The sequence below is a fragment of the Chanos chanos genome, chromosome 15, assembly GCF_902362185.1.
Source record: "Chanos chanos chromosome 15, fChaCha1.1, whole genome shotgun sequence".
In the NCBI taxonomy this organism is placed as follows: domain Eukaryota; kingdom Metazoa; phylum Chordata; class Actinopteri; order Gonorynchiformes; family Chanidae; genus Chanos; species Chanos chanos.
Window position 1 is genome coordinate 7,678,720 of NC_044509.1, and position 19,880 is coordinate 7,698,599.

At 39.1% G+C, this 19,880-nt stretch overlaps 5 protein-coding genes across 5 annotated transcripts; 3 read left to right on the forward strand and 2 right to left on the reverse strand.

Annotated features, from left to right (window-relative positions):
* The first annotated feature begins 427 nt into the window (after nt 1-427).
* On the forward strand, nt 428-1,720 carry LOC115828891 (P2Y purinoceptor 3). The gene has a single exon (XM_030792990.1). It carries the CDS (start codon nt 428-430, stop codon nt 1,718-1,720), a length of 1,293 nt encoding a protein of 430 aa, XP_030648850.1.
* A 2,003-nt stretch (nt 1,721-3,723) lies between these two features.
* Nucleotides 3,724-8,642, forward strand: LOC115828951 (protein FAM122A). Its single transcript, XM_030793052.1, has 9 exons — nt 3,724-4,732; nt 5,005-5,089; nt 5,190-5,246; nt 5,436-5,482; nt 5,605-5,662; nt 5,845-5,912; nt 6,079-6,134; nt 6,225-6,309; nt 6,395-8,642. The coding sequence occupies exons 1-9, from the start codon at nt 4,632-4,634 to the stop codon at nt 6,510-6,512; spliced, it is 675 nt and encodes a 224-aa protein (XP_030648912.1). The 5' UTR covers nt 3,724-4,631; the 3' UTR covers nt 6,513-8,642.
* A 1,975-nt stretch (nt 8,643-10,617) lies between these two features.
* bacc1 (BPTF associated chromatin complex component 1) lies at nt 10,618-12,930 on the reverse strand. The gene is made up of 6 exons (XM_030792995.1): nt 12,851-12,930; nt 12,654-12,748; nt 11,964-12,065; nt 11,427-11,647; nt 11,205-11,306; nt 10,618-10,834 (listed from the first exon to the last, which is right to left on the reverse strand). The coding sequence occupies exons 1-6, from the start codon at nt 12,869-12,871 to the stop codon at nt 10,770-10,772; spliced, it is 606 nt and encodes a 201-aa protein (XP_030648855.1). The 5' UTR covers nt 12,872-12,930; the 3' UTR covers nt 10,618-10,769.
* A 1,039-nt stretch (nt 12,931-13,969) lies between these two features.
* rnasekb (ribonuclease, RNase K b) lies at nt 13,970-15,478 on the forward strand. The gene is made up of 3 exons (XM_030793120.1): nt 13,970-14,047; nt 14,956-15,038; nt 15,334-15,478. The coding sequence occupies exons 1-3, from the start codon at nt 13,970-13,972 to the stop codon at nt 15,476-15,478; spliced, it is 306 nt and encodes a 101-aa protein (XP_030648980.1).
* Nucleotides 15,479-16,861: 1,383 nt separating this feature from the next.
* On the reverse strand, nt 16,862-18,376 carry med11 (mediator complex subunit 11). Its single transcript, XM_030792867.1, has 4 exons — nt 18,331-18,376; nt 17,985-18,072; nt 17,578-17,708; nt 16,862-17,308 (listed from the first exon to the last, which is right to left on the reverse strand). The coding sequence occupies exons 2-4, from the start codon at nt 18,052-18,054 to the stop codon at nt 17,165-17,167; spliced, it is 345 nt and encodes a 114-aa protein (XP_030648727.1). The 5' UTR covers nt 18,055-18,072; nt 18,331-18,376; the 3' UTR covers nt 16,862-17,164.
* Nucleotides 18,377-19,880: the final 1,504 nt, after the last annotated feature.

Genomic DNA, 19,880 nt, shown 5'->3' on the forward strand with positions numbered 1-19,880 from the left:
GATTGAAAGGTTAATAGACCAAGAGAGGCTGAATCAGCCAAATACACTGAAAATGTTTATGACCATGGAAGAGACATGGTCATTGACCAACTTAGGTACCTTCTGTCTGACCAGTCACTGCAGGTATACAAAAGTTTCACATTTGAAAACACCAGTTAAGAAAGAGATCTGAGAGAATATATATTGATGAGCTTGGTTTGCAATATATAAGAATTATGAAATCAGATTTAGATCACCGTGAAATTCTTCAATGTTGTCTTTTTAAAACCAGAACCATTTCTTTTGAAACTCACAGAAAACCTTGACATGGAAATATGGGAACTTAAACATGATAACAGGTCGATACCAACAATGAGGAACTCGTTAAAGAAGAAAAGTGGGAAAAAAGGGAGACAACTGTAACAAGGAGACAAAAAAACTATTGACTATGAAGACAACTGTTGCATCAGGAGCCATTATGAGTGAAATGCTGACCAGGGTCAACAAAACAATCTCTCTGAATAGCACCATCTCCCCGTTACCACCAAACTGCAGTAAAGATGAGTCATACAAATACATCATCTTGCCACTCTGCTACTCTCTGACTTTCATCCTAAGTTTAGCGCTGAACTCCACGGTTCTGCTCCGTTCCCACCGTCAACGCAACAACCACAGGTGGAACGCGTCGGTAATTTACATGGTGAACCTTGCGTCCACCGACCTAATGTATAGTTTCTCTTTACCGTTCCTGGTGATAAGTTACCTTATGCGCGACCACTGGGTCTTTGGGGACTTCATGTGCCGCCTGGTGCGTTTTCTTTTCTACTTTAACCTGTACTGCAGTATCTTTTTCCTCACCTGCATATCAGTGCACCGGTACATGGGCATCTGTCACCCAATCAGGAGCATCACTCTCGAGAGCAAGCGAACGGTTAAAGGGATCTGTGCTGTGGTCTGGAGTGTGGTATTCGCGCTCACCTGCCCCATCTTTCGTTTCGCCCAAACTGGGCAAGTTATAAGGAGAACGGAGGAAGAGGGACAAGAATTCGGGGACGCGGAACAAGGATCAGGAGACAAGGAAATCGAGGCGGAAAGATTCTGGAATTGTTGGGACGACGCAATCGACAGAGAATTCTCAGAGTACGTGCCCTACGGGATCGTCCTTCATCTGCTGGGCTTTTTCGTCCCTTTCGTCATCATCGCTTGGTGTTACTCGCGAGTGGTCCGAACCATCTTCCAGACGCTTCACTCTCAGCCTCAGCTGCAGGAGTGTGTCGTCGTTAGCGGGGGGGCAGAAGGTGGCAGGGAAAGGACTTCTGTCTCGTTTTCTGGCTCTCAGCACTCTCCCTATGTCAGCAGGCGCCGCAGATCAATCAAAACCATTGTCACGATTACCCTCCTATTTGCGCTGTGCTTTCTCCCGTTCCATGTCACACGCACCCTGTTCCTCGTCCTCAAAGAAATCAAAGAGGTGGAGTGTCACACCATGCGCACTGTCTCCATTTGCTACAAGGTCACGCGTCCGCTCGCCTCTTGCAATTCCTGGCTCAACGCTCTTCTTTACTTCCTGACGGGCGACAAAAACATGCCATGCTGTGTGAAGACTGACAAAGCTCCTGACAGACTGCTCTGGCCCCTGAAAACCCTTCATAAAGCCAAAGAGAGAGAGGTTCCAGAACCAGAGGAACCAGAAAAAACACAGCACGAAGAGACAGATTCAAAATCTTCAGGGATATCCTAGATGTTTTAAGACAATACAAGACTGTTCTATTGTATGATGGCGATAATAGGAATTTTTGTTTTTGTTTTGTGGATGTCATAAATATTTAATTTTTCTTAATAAACCAATATACTACGCTACATTACACTATGTAAGAACTGTGTAATACAATCTACAGATCCTGTAGTTCTTGCTAGAATCATATGAAAAACAAATTTCCTAACTGTGCTGCTTTCCGGACTAATATAAATGAAAAACATAAACAACCATGTGTTAATCACCTAATCAGTGATACAGAGCTATCTGTCACTTCAGGAATGTCAATGTTTTCTCCCTTTTAATCACGAGTCTCTTTGTAGAGTTGCTTTTAGTCATTTATGCCCTGTGGTAAGCCTCTTAACTGCTAGTCTGAAGAGCAAAACAAATTTTCTCATGAAATTACATCTGGAGATCAGGATTAAGGAGTAAGAAGGTTTTCACTGTAGCTGTGTTTATTTTGTTGTCATACTTGGATTGACATTCTTATCCAGTTAAAACCTCCTTATGGAACTTTTTTTTTTTTTTTATCACATCTTGCCTCCTGTAGAGACTATATAATCGATTAACTATTGCTGTACGGACTATTTAAAAGTCTATGTGATCAATAGCTTCTTAAAAAGTGTTTTTAAAAAAAAATCCCAAACTATACACATCATGCTAAACATAAGAAAAATCTTATTTTCAATTATTCTGAGACAAAGAAGAAAGAAGAAACAAAGAAATGAGACTGTTCTGCTTTTAACCCCATGCATTTACCACACAAATGACTCAAGAGGAAATTTAAGCAAAACAAAAACAAAAACAAACAAACAAACAAACAAAAAACACTTTAACGGTCACGTCCGAATGTTTGGGGACCACTTGACTGCAGGGATAACCTATGGACCGCTAGCTTTATGGTGACTGATACCCAATATCCAGTTTGATGTTTTAACCTCATTTAGCGCTTCTTGAGATCACAATGTCTTTAAAACACATCTCTTGTGGTTAGATTAACTTTGCCTGTATTCGTCAAAGTTGTGAATAAAGCAAGGTGTCATTACATTCTGTCTTACCTGACTGCACTATGTCGTACCATTTCATTTTTCTCACCAAGAAAAATGTGGGGTTTTTTTTTTTTTTTTTTTTGCAGTGACTCTCTACTTCCATTGACAAAAATGAAAATGTAAAAATACACATATTCATTAAAAATAAGTAAAATAAATAAAGGTAAGTTCAGCACATGGTGCATGTAATTTAATGTGGTGAATGGGTGTTATGAGTCATTGACAAGTTGGTTGGCAAGAATAAAACAGTTACGGAACAAAGTTATTCATCTACACTGTGTCAACACAAAACTGTGTCACCAAGCTATTATGCATGTTATGCATGATATGCATGTTTCTCACTGCTTCTGATGCTTCGTTACCAAAGAAGGAGTTAAGAATGGAAAATCACAACCGCTGACTGTGTAACATCATCATGACATCTTGCTTGACACATCACTGAACTGTAATCTTAAGACCATAAGACTAAAATGATTTAACCACACCAAAAGCTGGTACGTTAAGCACTCTTTCAGTAAGCATCCGATGACCCATAAGGTCCAGGCTCACCAAAAGCCAACTTAATTGCAGCCGGATGACCAGTTGACCCCAGTGTGGAGATAATGATTAAACTTGGTAGTGTAAGTGACCATGCACTTTCATGAACTTTCATCGGGTTAATATACAGGAGTGACATCTATCTTCATCCATATCAATTTCTAAACATATATTTGTGTGTGTGTGTGTGTGTGTGTGTGTGTGTGTACAGTAATCTCGCATGGAACACCATATGCTGCGAAATGCATCACTCATCATGCGAAAGTTCTAAAAGCGTAAAAGTTGCCAAGCTGAGGCGAACAATCACGATTTTCATTTATCACATCCCTCTCATGAAGACCTGCATAACCATTTGCAGTTCTTTTTCTGTCCAGAACGAGGTGTTGTTGCCTCCATGCAAGAACTAACTTATCTCAATTTGGTTGCGGACAATGTTATTTCTTAAATTAATGAAACACAGATGAACTTTTCTGTTGTTTGAAGATCTGAGGCTTTTTCGTAATGAAAGCGCTGGATATCGGGGCAGGACAATGCATTCTTTCTGTGAATTCGCGCTTCTGAATTTCTTACCGAATGTGTTATGTCATTTTTCGACGGGTTTACAAACTAGCAGGTAAACTTGGTTGCAAACGTAGACAAGATAATCCGATGAAGAGTACAGTTAGTCGTGTTACGCTAACAGTGTCTTGCTTAAGTGTATGAAAGAGTACGATTTTTTTCCTCTGTTATACCACTATTTGCTGTCGTTGACAGCGCTACAGATAGTTCGCTAGGTTAATAACGTTAGCTGACTTAGCTACATCCCTAAATAGGTGACTTATCTATCTTGCTGCGAGTTAGCTAGCTCAAGTGGACTCTCTACTTGGTATCCATCAACGCGTATACTCAATAAACTGACTAGGTTGTCTCTGACTGGACGCTTTAACTCCATTAAATCTAACATCTGGACAAGTTCCCTGACAGCACAAAATCAGGGTCTTCAAACACATCTGAAGCTAGTCACAAAGATTATAGGAGCAACTAACGTGCCTAACTTAGCGCATCTGATATCTTGATACCCAAGTTGTCGATTCCTTTTTTAAATTCGAGCCCTTGTGCTGTTTCTCTCTCGTCTAATAAAATGCTATAGTGGGAAAATATACTGGGAGTCGTTCCCATTGAATTATCTCGCGGCCTGAAATTGAACCGAAGACCGCGGCGTTTGGCCTGCTGGTCAGGCTTTCGCCGGGTTCGACTGGGGGTTCATACCGTCTTTGAGCGGGTTAAGTCCAGCCGCAAACATAACGCATTCTCAGGCCTGGGGACCAGCAATGGAAAGAATGGAGGTTGACCAGTGCGCAGGCGCATCTGCCGTAAGCGGAGGCGGAGCTCTTCGGAGGTCGAACAGCGCCCCGATGATCACAAGTGTCAGGTGAGAGCAATGCGGCGTTCTCTCTCAGAGAAGAATTAAATGATTCCGTTACCAACAGACTGTTCCTCTGTACTGACAAAAGGATTTAATCAGTGCCTTCGGCAGTATCATATCTTTCTGTCCTTGTGGGTAAAATGTAACATCTCAGTGAAAAAGTTACAGTAACTTTATCAGCTATGCCATGTATGAATATGACAAAGAAATATATGATCATCACGTCCTAAGCATAATCAAATAATCAAATGTTTTATCTCTTTGAATGTCTTCATCAGCGATGGGATGACAGTATTTAGTCAAAGCACTTCAGCTCGCTATCGACGGAGCAGTGTCTCTGTAAACCCAAGCTGTCCCTCTAGAGTGAGTCTGTTCATATGAGTATGAAAAGAAGATGTTTAGTCTTGACAGTCAACCCCAAATAAAAGTCAGTAATACATAATTCTGTTTTTTTCCCCCCCAGGTGCTCCCCCTTTCACCTTTCTCATTTCCAAACGAAAGACCAGAGCACAAAAGACAGGTGTGTGGAGACATGACATAGAAATAGTATGTCAGAATTATTTTGTCTGTAGTTTTCACCAAGGTTACAGCAAAGGTTGGCTTAGTCTAAAACTCTCTAGTTAGGTTATGTTCCGAATATCTTTCAAAGATTCATTGGACTAGATGCGGGTTATTTTTATTCGTATTGTCTGGATTTTTCTTGTCTCAGGTAGAGAACATGGAGCTAACACTCAGAGATAGTCTGCAGAGGCTAAGGTAAATAGAGCGAATATTTCACTGCCCTTTTCTCAATATAACCTAAACCACGTAGACCCAATTTAAATCTCTCTCTCTCTCTGTCTCTCTCTCTCTCTCACACTCATGTTCTCTTTCCCAAGTGCCTCTCCTGTGGTACCTCTGCCTCCTGTCAGTCATTGGCACGACCATATGTCAACAGTGAGTACATTTGTCTCTGTAACATGACCATAGATGATGTCTAGGCCACGTTTATCAATGTTTTCTCAGACAATACTAAAATCAGCATTGTAATTGGAGAACATGTTCCCCTAACTTAGTTCAGGACCGAGTCCTTGTCTGGGGGACCAGTTGTCTTAGTTCGGTTGTCTTTCCTGTTTCAGGGATTCCATTCCCAGGACACGGGTGTCACTCCCAACTCGTCACCAAGTCCAACACGCCGATTCAGGCCGTAAGTGTCACTCTGAGCCGCTAAGTAGTTGTTGTTTTTTTTGTTTTTTTTTTTAAGACGGACCCATTTTTACATAGGCCCTCAACAGTCAAATCTATGAAAGTCATAATTGCCTATGTTGTGGAAAGTGTGTTTAAATGTCTACTACACATTTGTCTCTGAGCAGGGGGACAGTAAATTCTAGTGTGAGATGGCCTGCTCTAACACCTCTCAAAAGGAAAGGCAAGTACGATTCAATTAATTTAAGTTGAAATGAGCTTAAATTCATTATGTTCATGATGACTTAAATATGTTCTGTTGTTATTCATACAGGTGGAATAGAATCTGATGGCCCACCCAAAAAGCTGTTTGTCGCCGGCGTTACAGACCCCACCCACATACCTAGTTACGCAGTCAGGTGAGTCTCCCAAAACCCAAACAAAATGGATCATTCAACTATTCTTTATACATTTGATATATTCCCGTTTTTGTTCTGTCCACAGTGTTTCTCAGTCTTCAGACTGTCCCTCTGGAACTGTCCCTGTATGTACAAGTCCTCAGAGTAGCCCCCTTTCCATTTCCTCACCCCCAGCATTCACCTCTCATCATCAGAGCCTCTAGATATCCTCGCACCAGCATTAACCAGCTCAAGAAACCCCTTTGACAGTCTGTCTGAGCCAGGGAGAAAACCTAGTCTGTCTGAGACCCAGAGTCAATACGGACTGACTGTCAAAGAAAAGGGCGAGAGGGTTCATGCAGTTCACCAATCAGGTTCCAGAGTTTAGTAAGCCAATTGGAGGTCAGTTTCCCTCTTGGTTCATCCGGATCCCACCTTAAAAGAGTCTTGATAAACTCGACGGGCTCTTCGTTTTTCGGAGAAGCCATTTCGGTCCGTAAAAAAAAAAAAAAGTCAAGATGCAGTATGAGGAGGCAAAGAGAAGAGGGCGTGGATTTTATCCGATAACTGCGCGAAATGCACAAAGACGGAGGTCTCCTGACCCGTGATTTGTTTTAGTTGTACCAATCTTTAGGTCTTCAGTGTTTATGGAATTGCACATATAAATACTTTTGACTTCCAGACTTGCTCAAGGCAATCTCAACAGTGTGTGTGTGTGTGTACTGTAGTGACGGCAATTAAAGTTTTAAAGAAAAGAAAAAGGAACATGGACCCTTCACCGGTGTGCAAATAAAGACCAGAGACAAGCTCTCCTCTCGATTCCCCCACCGTACAGGATAAAGAGAGGCAAGTTGTCTTTTGGTTCGGAGATCACTGGTGCTGTCCAAAGAGGTCTTCCAAAACGGAGTCCGTATAGTAATTCAAATACCCTTTTTGAAGGGTTTTATTTCAAAGGGTGTTAAAATCAGTGAGCTTTGGGTAGCCACGTTCCTGTCTATATGTGTATACTGTATGTGAATAATCAAGCAAGGTTTAAGATCTTCATTTTTTTTTTTTTTTTTTCTTTTGAAGGAATTTTTAGGATATATTTTTTCAGATATCCGAGAGTATGTTTTCCTAGTTATGGGATCTTCTCACTATATTAATATGCTGGGTTTTTTGGAACCACATGTTTTAGTTTTGAATAAAACATGGGTGTGGCTAGAAAGAATATGAAATCCATGACAAGGATGAGGAATTCTTTCTCCAAATTACATGTGGGTACTGAAGAAAAGGATATTCATAGTAAGATTAGCATTTTCTTAGCCATTCATACAGAAATTTTGCATCGTCAATGCTTACGTTTGAGTCGGTAAAGCAAACCAAACAAATAATTCATATCATGTTTATAGAGTAACAACCTCCTGATCCTTAACTTGAAGTATGTATATATAAAGAAAGTATAAGCTGCTTGGAGAAGGTGGTCATATATGTAAAAACGTAAGTAAATGAATTTGTGTATCCTTCACACAATACTTTTTTTTTTTTTTTTGTAATTTCGAAAAGAAAGGACAAAGTTTCCTTAAATGTATATCAGTTTGCTTCCAACTGACTATTTGCACATTGTTAGACATTATCAATATATATCAGTATTGCTGTTACGTGAGTGGGATCATATTTCTTTTAAAAATTGTTTTATTGTACGTTGGTCCGCTTGTTTTTGATTCTAATCGGCGGATCAGCGTTTTGGTCTTTTTTTTTTTTTTTTTTTTTAAAGCCAAGTATAATTTTTGTGTACTGTCAGTCATGCTTGAGAATCACACGCCACATTGTTGGATCAGTAATGTGAAAGTCAAGATAGTTATTTCTGATTGACACCCAACTAAAAAATATTTAGTTAACATCCCCCTGAAATCAAGTTTTGTTTTTTTGTTTTTTGCATAAAACTGTTGTACGTAATTGAGTTCCTTCTCTGTCTTTCCTGTCAGTTCAGCCAGTTTTCAGAATTCACATTAAATCAAAATGCAAATGCAGTAAGGTGAGATTTAACAGGTGGGACCTCCACGTGTTTCATCCATTTCATACATACAAAACAGAACTCTCTTTACAAGTTTGATTGTATTGGTAGACTGGGTTATTCTGCCTGTAGACTGGCTAGACTTCAAAAATGCTTTTTTTCGTTTCCAAAGCCAAAGGTGTCTTGGCTACGTTTAGACACAGATAAAGAGTTGCACAATTACTGTGCATCTATGTATCATAGATGTACAATTTTTTTTCTCTGTCAGCCTTAGACATGTTAAAATTATTTTATTGCCTTCTTTTTTGTATTTCATGGTTTATGAACATTATTGACTAGTAATGCAGCTGAAAAAAAAAAACATGGTATTTGTTATCATTTGAACATTTATTATTACAAATTTACTTTCTTTAGTTGTCAGATACTATTTCCTGTTGTATAGTTTGATGTGTGTTTGCATCTTAAGTGGTTTGGTATTCCACAGGATGATTATTTGGGTTCTCAAAAACAAATAAGAATGTCCCATATCTTTTTTTAGTATGTTCATGAAATACTGAAAACCCATATTATTACTGTAAATTGATTTAATGTCCAGTGAACATGCCCAGTGCCTCTTTTTCTACGTTGATTGTTTCATTGCAATCAGTGCACACCTCAAATAATTTAAAACAAATTCATAATAGGGCAGATTCGCCAACTTTATTTAACGCCATGGGAAAATAGGTAAACCTGAGATAGAGATGCTGAATGAGGTCTCCATAACATGGAGTGGACCCTGCTTTTCCCTGTTAAAATCAATGCAGTCCGCAATCAGTTATTTTCTTTAACATTTGACCCATTACTTCTTTTTTGGATGACCTGGGGACATATAATGAGTCATAGCTTTTGATGTTCATTTTATTTTAACTTCATTGTCGTAAAAGTCAGCGTTTGGTTGTTTTAAATCCATATCAAACGTACCGCAGAAGAAAAGAAGGGAAGAGGGTAACAGGAAGATTCATGGAAAAAAAAACTGGAATGAATCAGTAATGGGAGATAAGACAGGGCAGGGGATGGTGTGTGAGGACTTCAGGTGGAATGTTCTAGAAGCACATGACAAAATACTCAAATATGTGCCACAGCCTACGGCTCTCATATTGTATTGGGATGTAAATACCTTTTAGGAGGACGCAAAAATAAAACAAAGATGATGTATTTTTATGAAACTGTATCATAAAACAAGGAGGTAACAAATGTAAATTCATTCCCTCTGAGTAACTCATGTCTGTAAAATTGACAAAATTTGTCTCATTTTTAGTGTACAAAAATTCTGTACACCTTTTAATATACATTATATATTGTATATGAATAAAATCATGAAAATAAAAGCGACATATTGTATCGGAAGTTGGATGCTGCTTCATCTGCATTGGATGAGATTTCTCGTCGTTAATATAACATTGACTGATATGATTGCTTACGTGATTGCTTTGATTGCTGATTGCTCTCGCCCGTAATTTGAGGGCGACTGATTTTTGGTTGCAGGCGTGTTTTTCATTAGAGGTACAGAATTCGTGATCAAAGATCAAGCACTTCCATCAATCACTGGCTTTGCTAATTACATCTTTCCCTTTGAGTTATAGTATTCCCTAAAGTAACACCTGTCATGTGACAAATGCCAGATTAGACGTCCTACGATGAGTCAGCTCTGCTTCCCATCTTCTCTAACAGCAATGCTATTAAGTCATTATAGACGACTGAGGCTTAGAAGCACTATGATACATTACCTCCATTACATATGGCCATGTTTTCTGATTCATTTACGAAGTTACACCTCTGCAGACAGTTTTTTTCCATATCCCTGTGGCGCTTCCATTTTGTGAAGTATCTATATTTAGCTTAACTCTGACAAACTAAACCCCCTCCCCCCAAAATCTCTTATGACTACTTCTAACACAGTCAAAGGAGACTGCAATTACTTTAATTGCCTTTACGTGTTTTGAGAGATGCAAGGGAATAAAAGAGAGTGAGGCATTTAATCTCGTCTTATTTTCCATAATCAGATGACATTTTGAAAAGAGCCGTGTATGAGTCTTCTTGCTCATCCAAACATATAAAATAGATTTCTCTCAATTTTCTCCAGAACTAAGCCATTCAATACAGCATAAAAGTGTTTAAATGTCTAAAAATAAAGAAAAAAATATAAAAATATGGGATAACACAGTCAACAATGTATAACAAGTTATTTGTCACTTAAGTAACAGACAAACAGGTAACCTACACAATAAATTACACTAAAAAAAAGGGCTAAACCTTTTGACAAGCTGTACTTCCAGGAGGAACCATCTGTATAAACCACCTTTTGACATCACATCATTTAGTGATCTTAATGTGGTAAGAAGCATTTTTGCAAATGTTTTCCTCATCGAGCGATCATACGTTCGAACGATCTTTATACTGCGACGATTCAGAGCTTGCATCATTTTTAGTGACCGAGAGGCTGGAGTCAGCGTGAGAGGAGTGGAAGATCACTGGAGTTCATAATGAGACTGGAATCCAGATTAAGGCTCTCTGGGTTGAAAAACAAAAACAAAAACAAAAAACATGGCAGGTAAATGAAGAATGGGGCACAGATAAGACCAGGATCAAACTCTGAATAAGTTATAAGTAATATTCACAATTCACACGATAGCAAACGAATATGATAATGAAATAATTTAGTCATTTTACCAGTGTGAAAACTCACTACAGAGCTACATCTGTTTTTGTTTTATTACAATTTTCCTGTCATATTACTTCGTTTTAGGGTAAATGGCAAACTTTCATGGACAAACAATTTTACACTATACAAACACTAGCTTGAACTTTTATGAACAAACAACTTTTCTCTATGCAAATGCTAAAAACAATAATGTTGACTTGTCAGCAGACCAACACTCACCTTGATCAAAGTTGGGTTTTTTAGTAGAGCCCTCACCGAGTTCTTCAATATCCACCAAGTCACTGTTTACATCAGAGTCATTCAGTGCACTCAGCGTCACGTCTGAGTCAGAGACATGCGCAAGAAAGACAAGCAAATGCATCAGGTTAATTGAGGTTAAGAGATCTTAAATTGCTGAGGAAAAAAAAAAAAACCTCCTCTGTGATTGAAATTACAATCCACCTGCTGTTTTCGGTTTCTTTATGGCTGATGCCATAGTGGAGGTGTGCAATCCCGTTGTCACGACAACTTGCGAGCTTGGCACAGCGACAACAGGGGCAGGTGCAGGGGCTGCTGCCATGGCAACGGTGGCTTTCTTCATTATTTTTTTGGGAGAGTCAGATGAGAGCGGCACCCTGCTGTCCTCATAGAGCTTTCTCTTCACTGTGGTCTTTATCTGCGCGCTGCGCGGGGAAAAAAAACAAAACAAAAACGAACAGGTAATGTGGGAAGATAAATCAAAGCGATGACTAGTCACAGATCAAGACACGATCTGATATTCAAGGACACGTTCAATTAATTTACAAGTTAAACACTGAAAATTCCTTCTAGGTTGCACGACACAACCCTTCTGTTCTGTTCAATTTAATTTTCTAAACTCAGAGGAATAGAGAAAGAAAAAGAAGATTAGCAGAAGCACAGACAGCATCTAGGACAAACCTATAGATAGTGTAACGATATGGAGAGAAAGAGGATGGATGGAAACAGACAGACTCTTACACTGTGCGCTCCTTAATAACAGAGCTGATATTGTTCAGGTCGTCACCAAAGCGCCGCACTGCTGAACGCAGCATCTCAATCTCGGTGTCTGTCCACTTGGCTCTGAGACACAAAATGAAGACAAGCAGACAGGATGAATGAAAGGAAGAGGACTCTTACATATTTACCATGCACTGTACTTATTACATAATATAATGCAGTCTTTTGTGCATTTGAGCAGGAGTTTGTACTAACTCCCACAGCTAGAAGAACGAATAAATAGCAAACTACAACATGGTTGTAAAGCATCATACGCATGAATTACGTCACTTAATGACCTAAGACTGAAGTGTCTCTGACATTTTTAGCCTGCTGCCTGACCAAAAAAGAGATTAAAAATAAAAGGAGCGTTCGGAAAATGCACCGCCACCATGATACATGGTAGTGTCTTGAAACTGTACTTCATATGACTGATGTATTATCCATATGAGACAATGCAGGCCTATAAAAGGTATTGTTTAAGTAACTGTAACATACCCTAATTCACCTACTCAAAGAACCGCTTCTTCGCCACTGGCGGCGATAAACTACCCTGAGACTTTTCTAATGACACTTCAGTCATGAAGAGAGGAGTGAACGGAGTTTAAATAAAAGTTTGAAAGTGCACGAGAGACTGTATGAATATAAGGATGGTACTTTAAAACCACTCACCCCGCAGGAGACGAATCGGCTACAGGGTGCAGTTGCATGGTAAGTTCACCAAGTTTCGTAAAAGCTGCACCTGCCGCCGAGAAGATTTCTCCCACCTTCCCAATAAAGTGATTGAAACTTTAAGGTACTTCTCAGTGTTACACAGAAAGGTGTCATAAATATTTTCTCTTACGATATAATTTAAAGTTGACTCCTACCTTGGTGGATGCTGAAGTCATTTTTGTTTAGGAAAAGTCGACCTGAGACTAAACACTTAAAAACTACAAAGAACCGTGCAAGGTCCAACGTCTGTCAACAGTTATTCTAAGTAGCAGTTGCTGCAGCGTTACCTAAAACAACCTTATTTAGATGCTCACTAATGATAGCTAACCCTTAAGCAAACTATGTTATTCAGTCAATCTTGGTACCTCACAGAGCATCACAGCAAAAATCATGTTAACCTAATTTCATGGATCTAGTTTTGTTTATGTACCTTTAGCACGAACATAGTTTTATAAACGTTAAGCACGTCAGCTAACAATAAGAATTAGTGCAAGGGAAGTAATTTAAAAGACTGGACAGATCTCAATAACGTCTCTACTGAAGTTACAGAAATCATACAAGATAATGTTGGCGTGGTATAATTAATTTAGGCTAAGCTATCCATACTGTTTGAATGGCTTGAGGTTGCTAACCCACCCAGTATACCGATAAGGAAGCTATCCCAGAAAACTTTGCGATCATGCCATAGTACCTCTCATTGGCTAAGAGTTATTAACGTCAGTAGATAGGTCACGTTCCTCTTAATCTATACCGTAATGGATAGTATAATGTAGCTCTATGGCTTTCTTATTTATAAACATTTTCCAACCGTGAAAGCACTCAAATAACTTAATTAATAAATCTCAGGTGAAGGGATCCAGAAATTCCTTTTATATGAAACTCGTCTTGATAATATTAGGGCTAAATGAATCGTCTGGAATAACGTCAAGGGAAATATTTAATTGCTTGTAATACCGAGCTTTACTTATCGAATCGAAAAATCGACAATTTTTCACCACTCTCCTTATATAAATTTTCTTACATACACAATTAGGTGCTTACTGTTTTTATATTTAGTGCAGACTAATTTTAACTGAACCACAGAATGCCGTTTCAGTGGATGCGACCAATGCAACGAATACAGACGATAAGAATCGGAAATAGCCGATTGGCCGCTTCCTTCGTGAATGTTGCCAAGCTGTAGGTTTGACACTACCGTTGGTTGAAGGCTATTTTTCAGCGTTTCTCTCAGAATAAATAGTGAAGTTCAGCAGGCCACATAGATTACATAAACAATGCCGTCTCTTTTATTTTGTGGCCCAAAATTGGCCGCCTGTGGAATAGTACTAAGCATATGGGGAGTTATCATGCTGGTAAGGTGGATGCTCATTGACGTTGTCGTATATTTAGCGAGTTGATGGCTGTTCAGTTACATAGCTAACGTCCTTGGTTAGCTAGCTTGCGAGCGGTGACCAGTGGAATTTCGTATAGCAGACAGTTTGTATAAGTTGCACTTTCTGATTTCTATGATCGTTTTGTAAGAATATGACATAAATCCCGACCGACTGTGGCTAAGTATACAACATAAGCCTGGAGGGCTTGACAAACCGTAGATGCTCTAACATAGCTAGCTAGCTCAGAAAGAATGACAGGGTGTCTCGGAGTTATGTTAAATATTAAATGTTATGGCAATGGAAATTCTTAATTTCATAGTAATCCAACCATACGTTTTTATTGTGCAAATACTAATGTGGTGATTCTGCATTCTGAAGAGCTTTTTGGACCGATTGTAGGCACTTGTGCCATCGTTCCATGATTACTCATACATGTCGCGGAAATTATTCCTTTTTTTACACTCAATAAGTGAGGTTCACATTTAACATTCATTTTGTTTGTGTAGCGAGTGATCAGTGGAAAACAGCATTCAGTGTCAGTGTGATGTACTACAACATTTACCTTAGATGTGTAGCAGTGTTTTAACCAGAAATCTTAGGCTAATAGACACTACGCCATACCAGAGGTAATGTTAATAAATCAGCAAATGAACGAAAGACCGAATATTTTTTGGACTAAGTGAAGTTTTATTATTTACACAGATTGGCAACTCTATAAGTGACACACAGACAATGGCTAAGCCATGTCCTGGGCTAAATTTTCTCAACTTCATTCTGAGGAGGAAATACAATGTCTTAATCCCCCTGAAAAAAGAAATTTATAACCTAAATCAGTCTTTGCTCTGTAAATTCAATATGAAACTTTTTTTTTTTTTTTTTTTAAACAGGCTATGCTTGGGATCTTCTTCAGTGCAAAATCCGCTGTTCTGATTGAAGATGTCCCCTTCACTGAGGAGGATATTCGTAACGAGTGAGTAATTTCTGATTACATCAGAGCACAATATTCCAAATTCTTAGTTTTTCCCACAACCAGCGTAACTTGTCGAGAAGGTCCCCATAATGTTCACCTAAAAAGAATGTTCAGAAATGACTCAAAATCATTTTAAGAAACACATAGAAATGTTCTGAAGTCCCTTAGTATTAATCTTGTTCTATGAGGGAGGACAGAAAGGGTATCTTTAACGTTTGTTTTATTGCTCTCTACTTAAGTTCGTGTTTTCAGTGGTATGCTCTTGTCACACTCTCATCATCTCTTCCGCTCACAGTAAGAACCCACCTCAGACGGTCTATGGATTGTACAACCAAGTTGCTATAAACTGCTTCATTGCGGCTGCCATCTACGTAGCAGTTGGTGCTGTGTCCCTCTGCCAGGTTCGACTTAACAAGCGCCAAGAGTACTTGGTCCAGTGATGCTAGTATATTTCATGCTGCTCTTCCAAGTCCTTTAAGAATTCAATATTATTTATTTGTTGGTGGATTGTAAGAGTGCTATGAATCATTCCTATCTCAATTTGCTTTAGATGCCCTACTTGAACTTTGAAAAGGTCATAATATTTGGAAAAATGCACATTTTTTGTTTTATGATGTCTAATTAGAGCATAGCGTTGAGCACATTGGAGCGAATTCACAATTCTGTAAGATTTTCAAAGACATTATTATTAGATGAGTTAAAAAAATAAATAAATAAAACCGTGCTGATGACATCAACTGTGTAAACAGGGAAATTCAAAAAGTGAAAAGCTTATGTGACCATAAGCATGTATGTTAAAATAATGAAACATGACAATACAGAAGACGACAAAAGTGAAAATGAAAGTGTTATTACACATTAGGACCATTTAGTAGATATATATATATATTTATGGAGTTTTATCTCTTGGTCGAGAAATCAAGAAAAACAGTATGAAAATAAGTAGTTCGTTAAGTAATGTGGAGCAGATAATAATCAAAGCAGTCAAGTATGTTTAAAGAAGATGTATTTGGATGTAATGGAGCAAAAGGAAAAATATTTGAATAGCTGGTGAATTTTTTTGTTTGTGTATGTGTGTAAAAATACTTTTATTTGATGCATGTGTGTGTTCTAACTGATGTTATGTATAATACCTTGTCCTGTTTGTTTTGCATTGCCCTGGCTGGTCTTGGTCTCTTGATCAGCCGTGATGTATGCAAACCTTTGTTGCACTCCTATACGAACACAGCCCTAATACTTAAGGTCAGATGGATCTTACTTGTATTTGTAGTAGCAGGGATGTTAAATGAAGGAAACACTACTGTACTTTTCCATGAAGGCAGCCCACTCCTGTTAAATGTTTGACAATATTTGCTTTATAGGTCAGCTCTGTCTTTAGACCACTGTTTTCCTAAGTCATATTCTAGGGACATTCCTTAAAATAGACCTGGGGTGCCCAATTTTTTTTTTCCTGAAGGCTTGTGTGTGCACAAGTTTTCATTGTGCATTATTTGGAAGATTGTACGACTGATTGGCTGGAGTAGCCACATTTGGTTTGTGTAGAAAATCTTCCTAAGAACTAGTCTACACACTGGCCTTCTAGAAAAGAGATTGGATGTCCCAGGATTACAGCATTTCATTGGTAGATCTTATTTTAATGTTAAACAAACATAAATGTTATTTGTGATGGAAACAAATGGTGGTTCTGTGATAATGTTTCTTCCAATAAAAGGAAAGAAAACCCACGGGTTTACTGTGTGCAGACATTACTGTGACAGAAGAAATGCAGAAACTCCAGAATTACGAAGAAGACTTTTTTTATTATGATTGTTATCACTGTTATTGTTAAATGTTAGTGGAATATAAATGAGGATTTGATAAAACTGCAAAACACAACTGGCAGATTCTTTGTCACATCTTGTTCTCATATGCAGGGACAAACACATTCATACAAATATAAAAACACAGGCGGTCTGATCTCCCAGTGGCTTGATTTGCCATTTCCAGTGAGCATGACGTCACAGACAGAGCCATACTCGGGTAAACGTGTCCTATAGAAGTGAGCACATTTCCTCTGCTCATTTAGTTAAGTTTTCCGTAAGATTTTGATGTTCCTGCAGAATAAACGCAATTTTAACACCTACAGTTCATGTCTGTGGATCCAACATGATCTCGCAGGTCCTTGCCAGTTCTCCCAGTTTGACACGGGCGTAGTCAGCACGGTTCAGGGCCATCTGACAGTCCTTTCGTGCCGAGTATGTTGAGCCTTCGTGAGGCTGACCTGTTGCAACCTGTAAAGGAAAGCAAATTGCCAGTCAACACATAAGGGAGAGAAACCTTTATTTCCTCTCTTGGGCCTCGCAGCGAGAAAACACATCAGCCCATCTTCATTAGGGTGGTACATTCCCTCTAGACGTGTTAACATTTGCATTGGTCTGACTGGCTCTATGCAAATATTTAGAGAATATTACTGTATGTAGGGACTTTGTGAAATCGACAGGAAAGCGTTCTCCATGTTCCATTTATTTGTGTAGGCGTGTGAGTGCACAGACTTCATAACCTGTGTGAGGTAGCGGATCTGAGAGCTGAGTTCACTCTCCACTCTGTTGATAGAGCTGGTGAATTGGTTGAGTTGGCGATCTAAAAAGCTAGCGTTGTGCTTCTCCTTCGACAGCTCCAGAACAATGTTGCCTAGTCACCACAGAGAATTTTATACATCCATATTAAGTTATTCAACAAATAATCGGTCCCGTCCAATAAGCACAACACATAAGACATTCATTATCATTTTAAATTATGAGCGGGTATACTTGTTTGTAGGTACATTAAAAGTGTAGTCCGATGTCATCAAGTCAGATCTGGTACAGTAACATTTACAGTATACTGCTACAGGGTATATTCAACATTTATGTAACAGAAGTATTGGGCTGAAGTGATGAACACACGAGAAAAGGCTAAAATACCAACCTGCACACTGCAGCACAACTGCGATCTCCTTTTCTACGTCTTCAAGCGCTCGCAACCTCTCATTAGCCATTTCGCTGACTTAATTAATCTACGAAATAACAAGGGGGGATATATAACAACAGTAAATTCAATTTATGCTGTACGTTTCGATGAATATTCCGACCAGTCCAAGTTAAATGCAACAAACTTAGCAGTCGAAGTCAACTTAAATGCAACAAACCCAGATACGTTACAAAGTGTAGATTGAGATAAGAGCAGCAATCAAATTAACAACATTTGTGGCTGCATCCCAAGGCGAGAAATTAATGATATTTTTAAGACAATGACGACGTTGAAGTAGCCATACCAATGTTTTTTTCCGCTTCGCCATCCACCGTGCTTGAGACTACGGCGTGCAGTGTGGGACAAGCTTTATTCCACAGACCACCGCGGAATAGTATTTTACTTAGAGATAGCCTACGGGAAGATGGCGTGAAAGTTCCCCTGAATCCTTTGTCGATGCTATATGTTTCAAGATTAAGTGACAGGCTGTGCCACAATAGTTTTGTGACATTTAAGATTTTTGCGAAAAAATAAACAAAACAACAGAAAGCCAACTAGAACTATTCACTTTTTTCGGATTTAAAAGAGGTTTGCACTCTAGAAGTGACTGCAGAAGACAAGCCATGGAGCCTTGGAAGAGTCACGTGCGTGTGGAATTGTTCAACAGGGACTGTGCTCAAAAGGATCCCTTCTTAGGGCTTTTCACCTCACGTAAATATCATCTATTTATAGTTACATGTTATTTTGACCGTTAACCGTGTAGATTTAAAGTGAGCATTTTCTACCCTGCCATTTTGCAGTGTGTAGACTTGAAGCAAGACTGGACTTACACCTAAGACTATCGGAAGACATGCAAAGATGCAGGTAAACAAGCCGACTAAAACAGAGAGGAGAATGATTTGTAGGGAGGCGTTGAAAGGCGTTAAGGATTGCACTGTGCTTCTGCCTTCACCTGTTGTGATTTATAGTCTGTGTTCATTTGTCTCTTTTCCATCAGCCCCAATGGAAAAGCTAGATTTCAGTTACAAAGTGATGGAGAGGAGATACGCAGGCTGTACATGCAGCTGAAAGAGGGAGAGAATGCCATTCATGAGGTGAATTAGTGAGAGTGTGTTCCCTATTAAATGCTATGAGGAGAGATTCAGTTCTCCTTTGATTTGACAGTCAATGTGAGCATTCAGTGTGCAGAAAAAATCTCTTCCTCTGACGGTTAAGTCCAGAAATAATACAGAAATCACTCAGAAATCACACACATTTGTGTATACATCATATGAAAAGTGGGAATACACTCTTCTGCAATTTCTAAAGAGTGAAAGTGCACTTGTTTTACCCCGTCCTATGTAGTATTACTTGGGACTGCTGTAAAACCTTTCTCTGATACAAGACCCAATTGATTTGTCTGTCATTGTCATTCATTTTTAATTTTCACTTTTGACTTTAAATGATCTGTTTCAGTCATAATCTATTCTTGCTCTACATGATAGTCGTTTGTTTGTGTGGCTCTGTTTGTTTTTACCTTCTCCCTGCCTCTCTGATTCTTCCATCTTGCACTCTTTTCATGACCAGCTCACTGAGAGGGTCTCAGACCTGACCAGCACAGCGTATCTAAAAGAGGCAGAGTTGCAGTATTGTCACTCACAGTAAGTAGACAGCTTATGACAAACTGAGAAATGAATCACCAGTCACAGGGTTTGTTCAGTGACAAGTTTGATCCCTCCGGTTTTAATCCTTCAGAGTTCAACGTTATCGCAGTGAGGCCGTACTTTTGGCCAAGCAGGTGTGCTCTTTAAGGACTGACTTGTCAGAGAGCGAGTTTATTCTGGAGTGTCAGTCAAAGGAGCTGGCAGCTCTTCG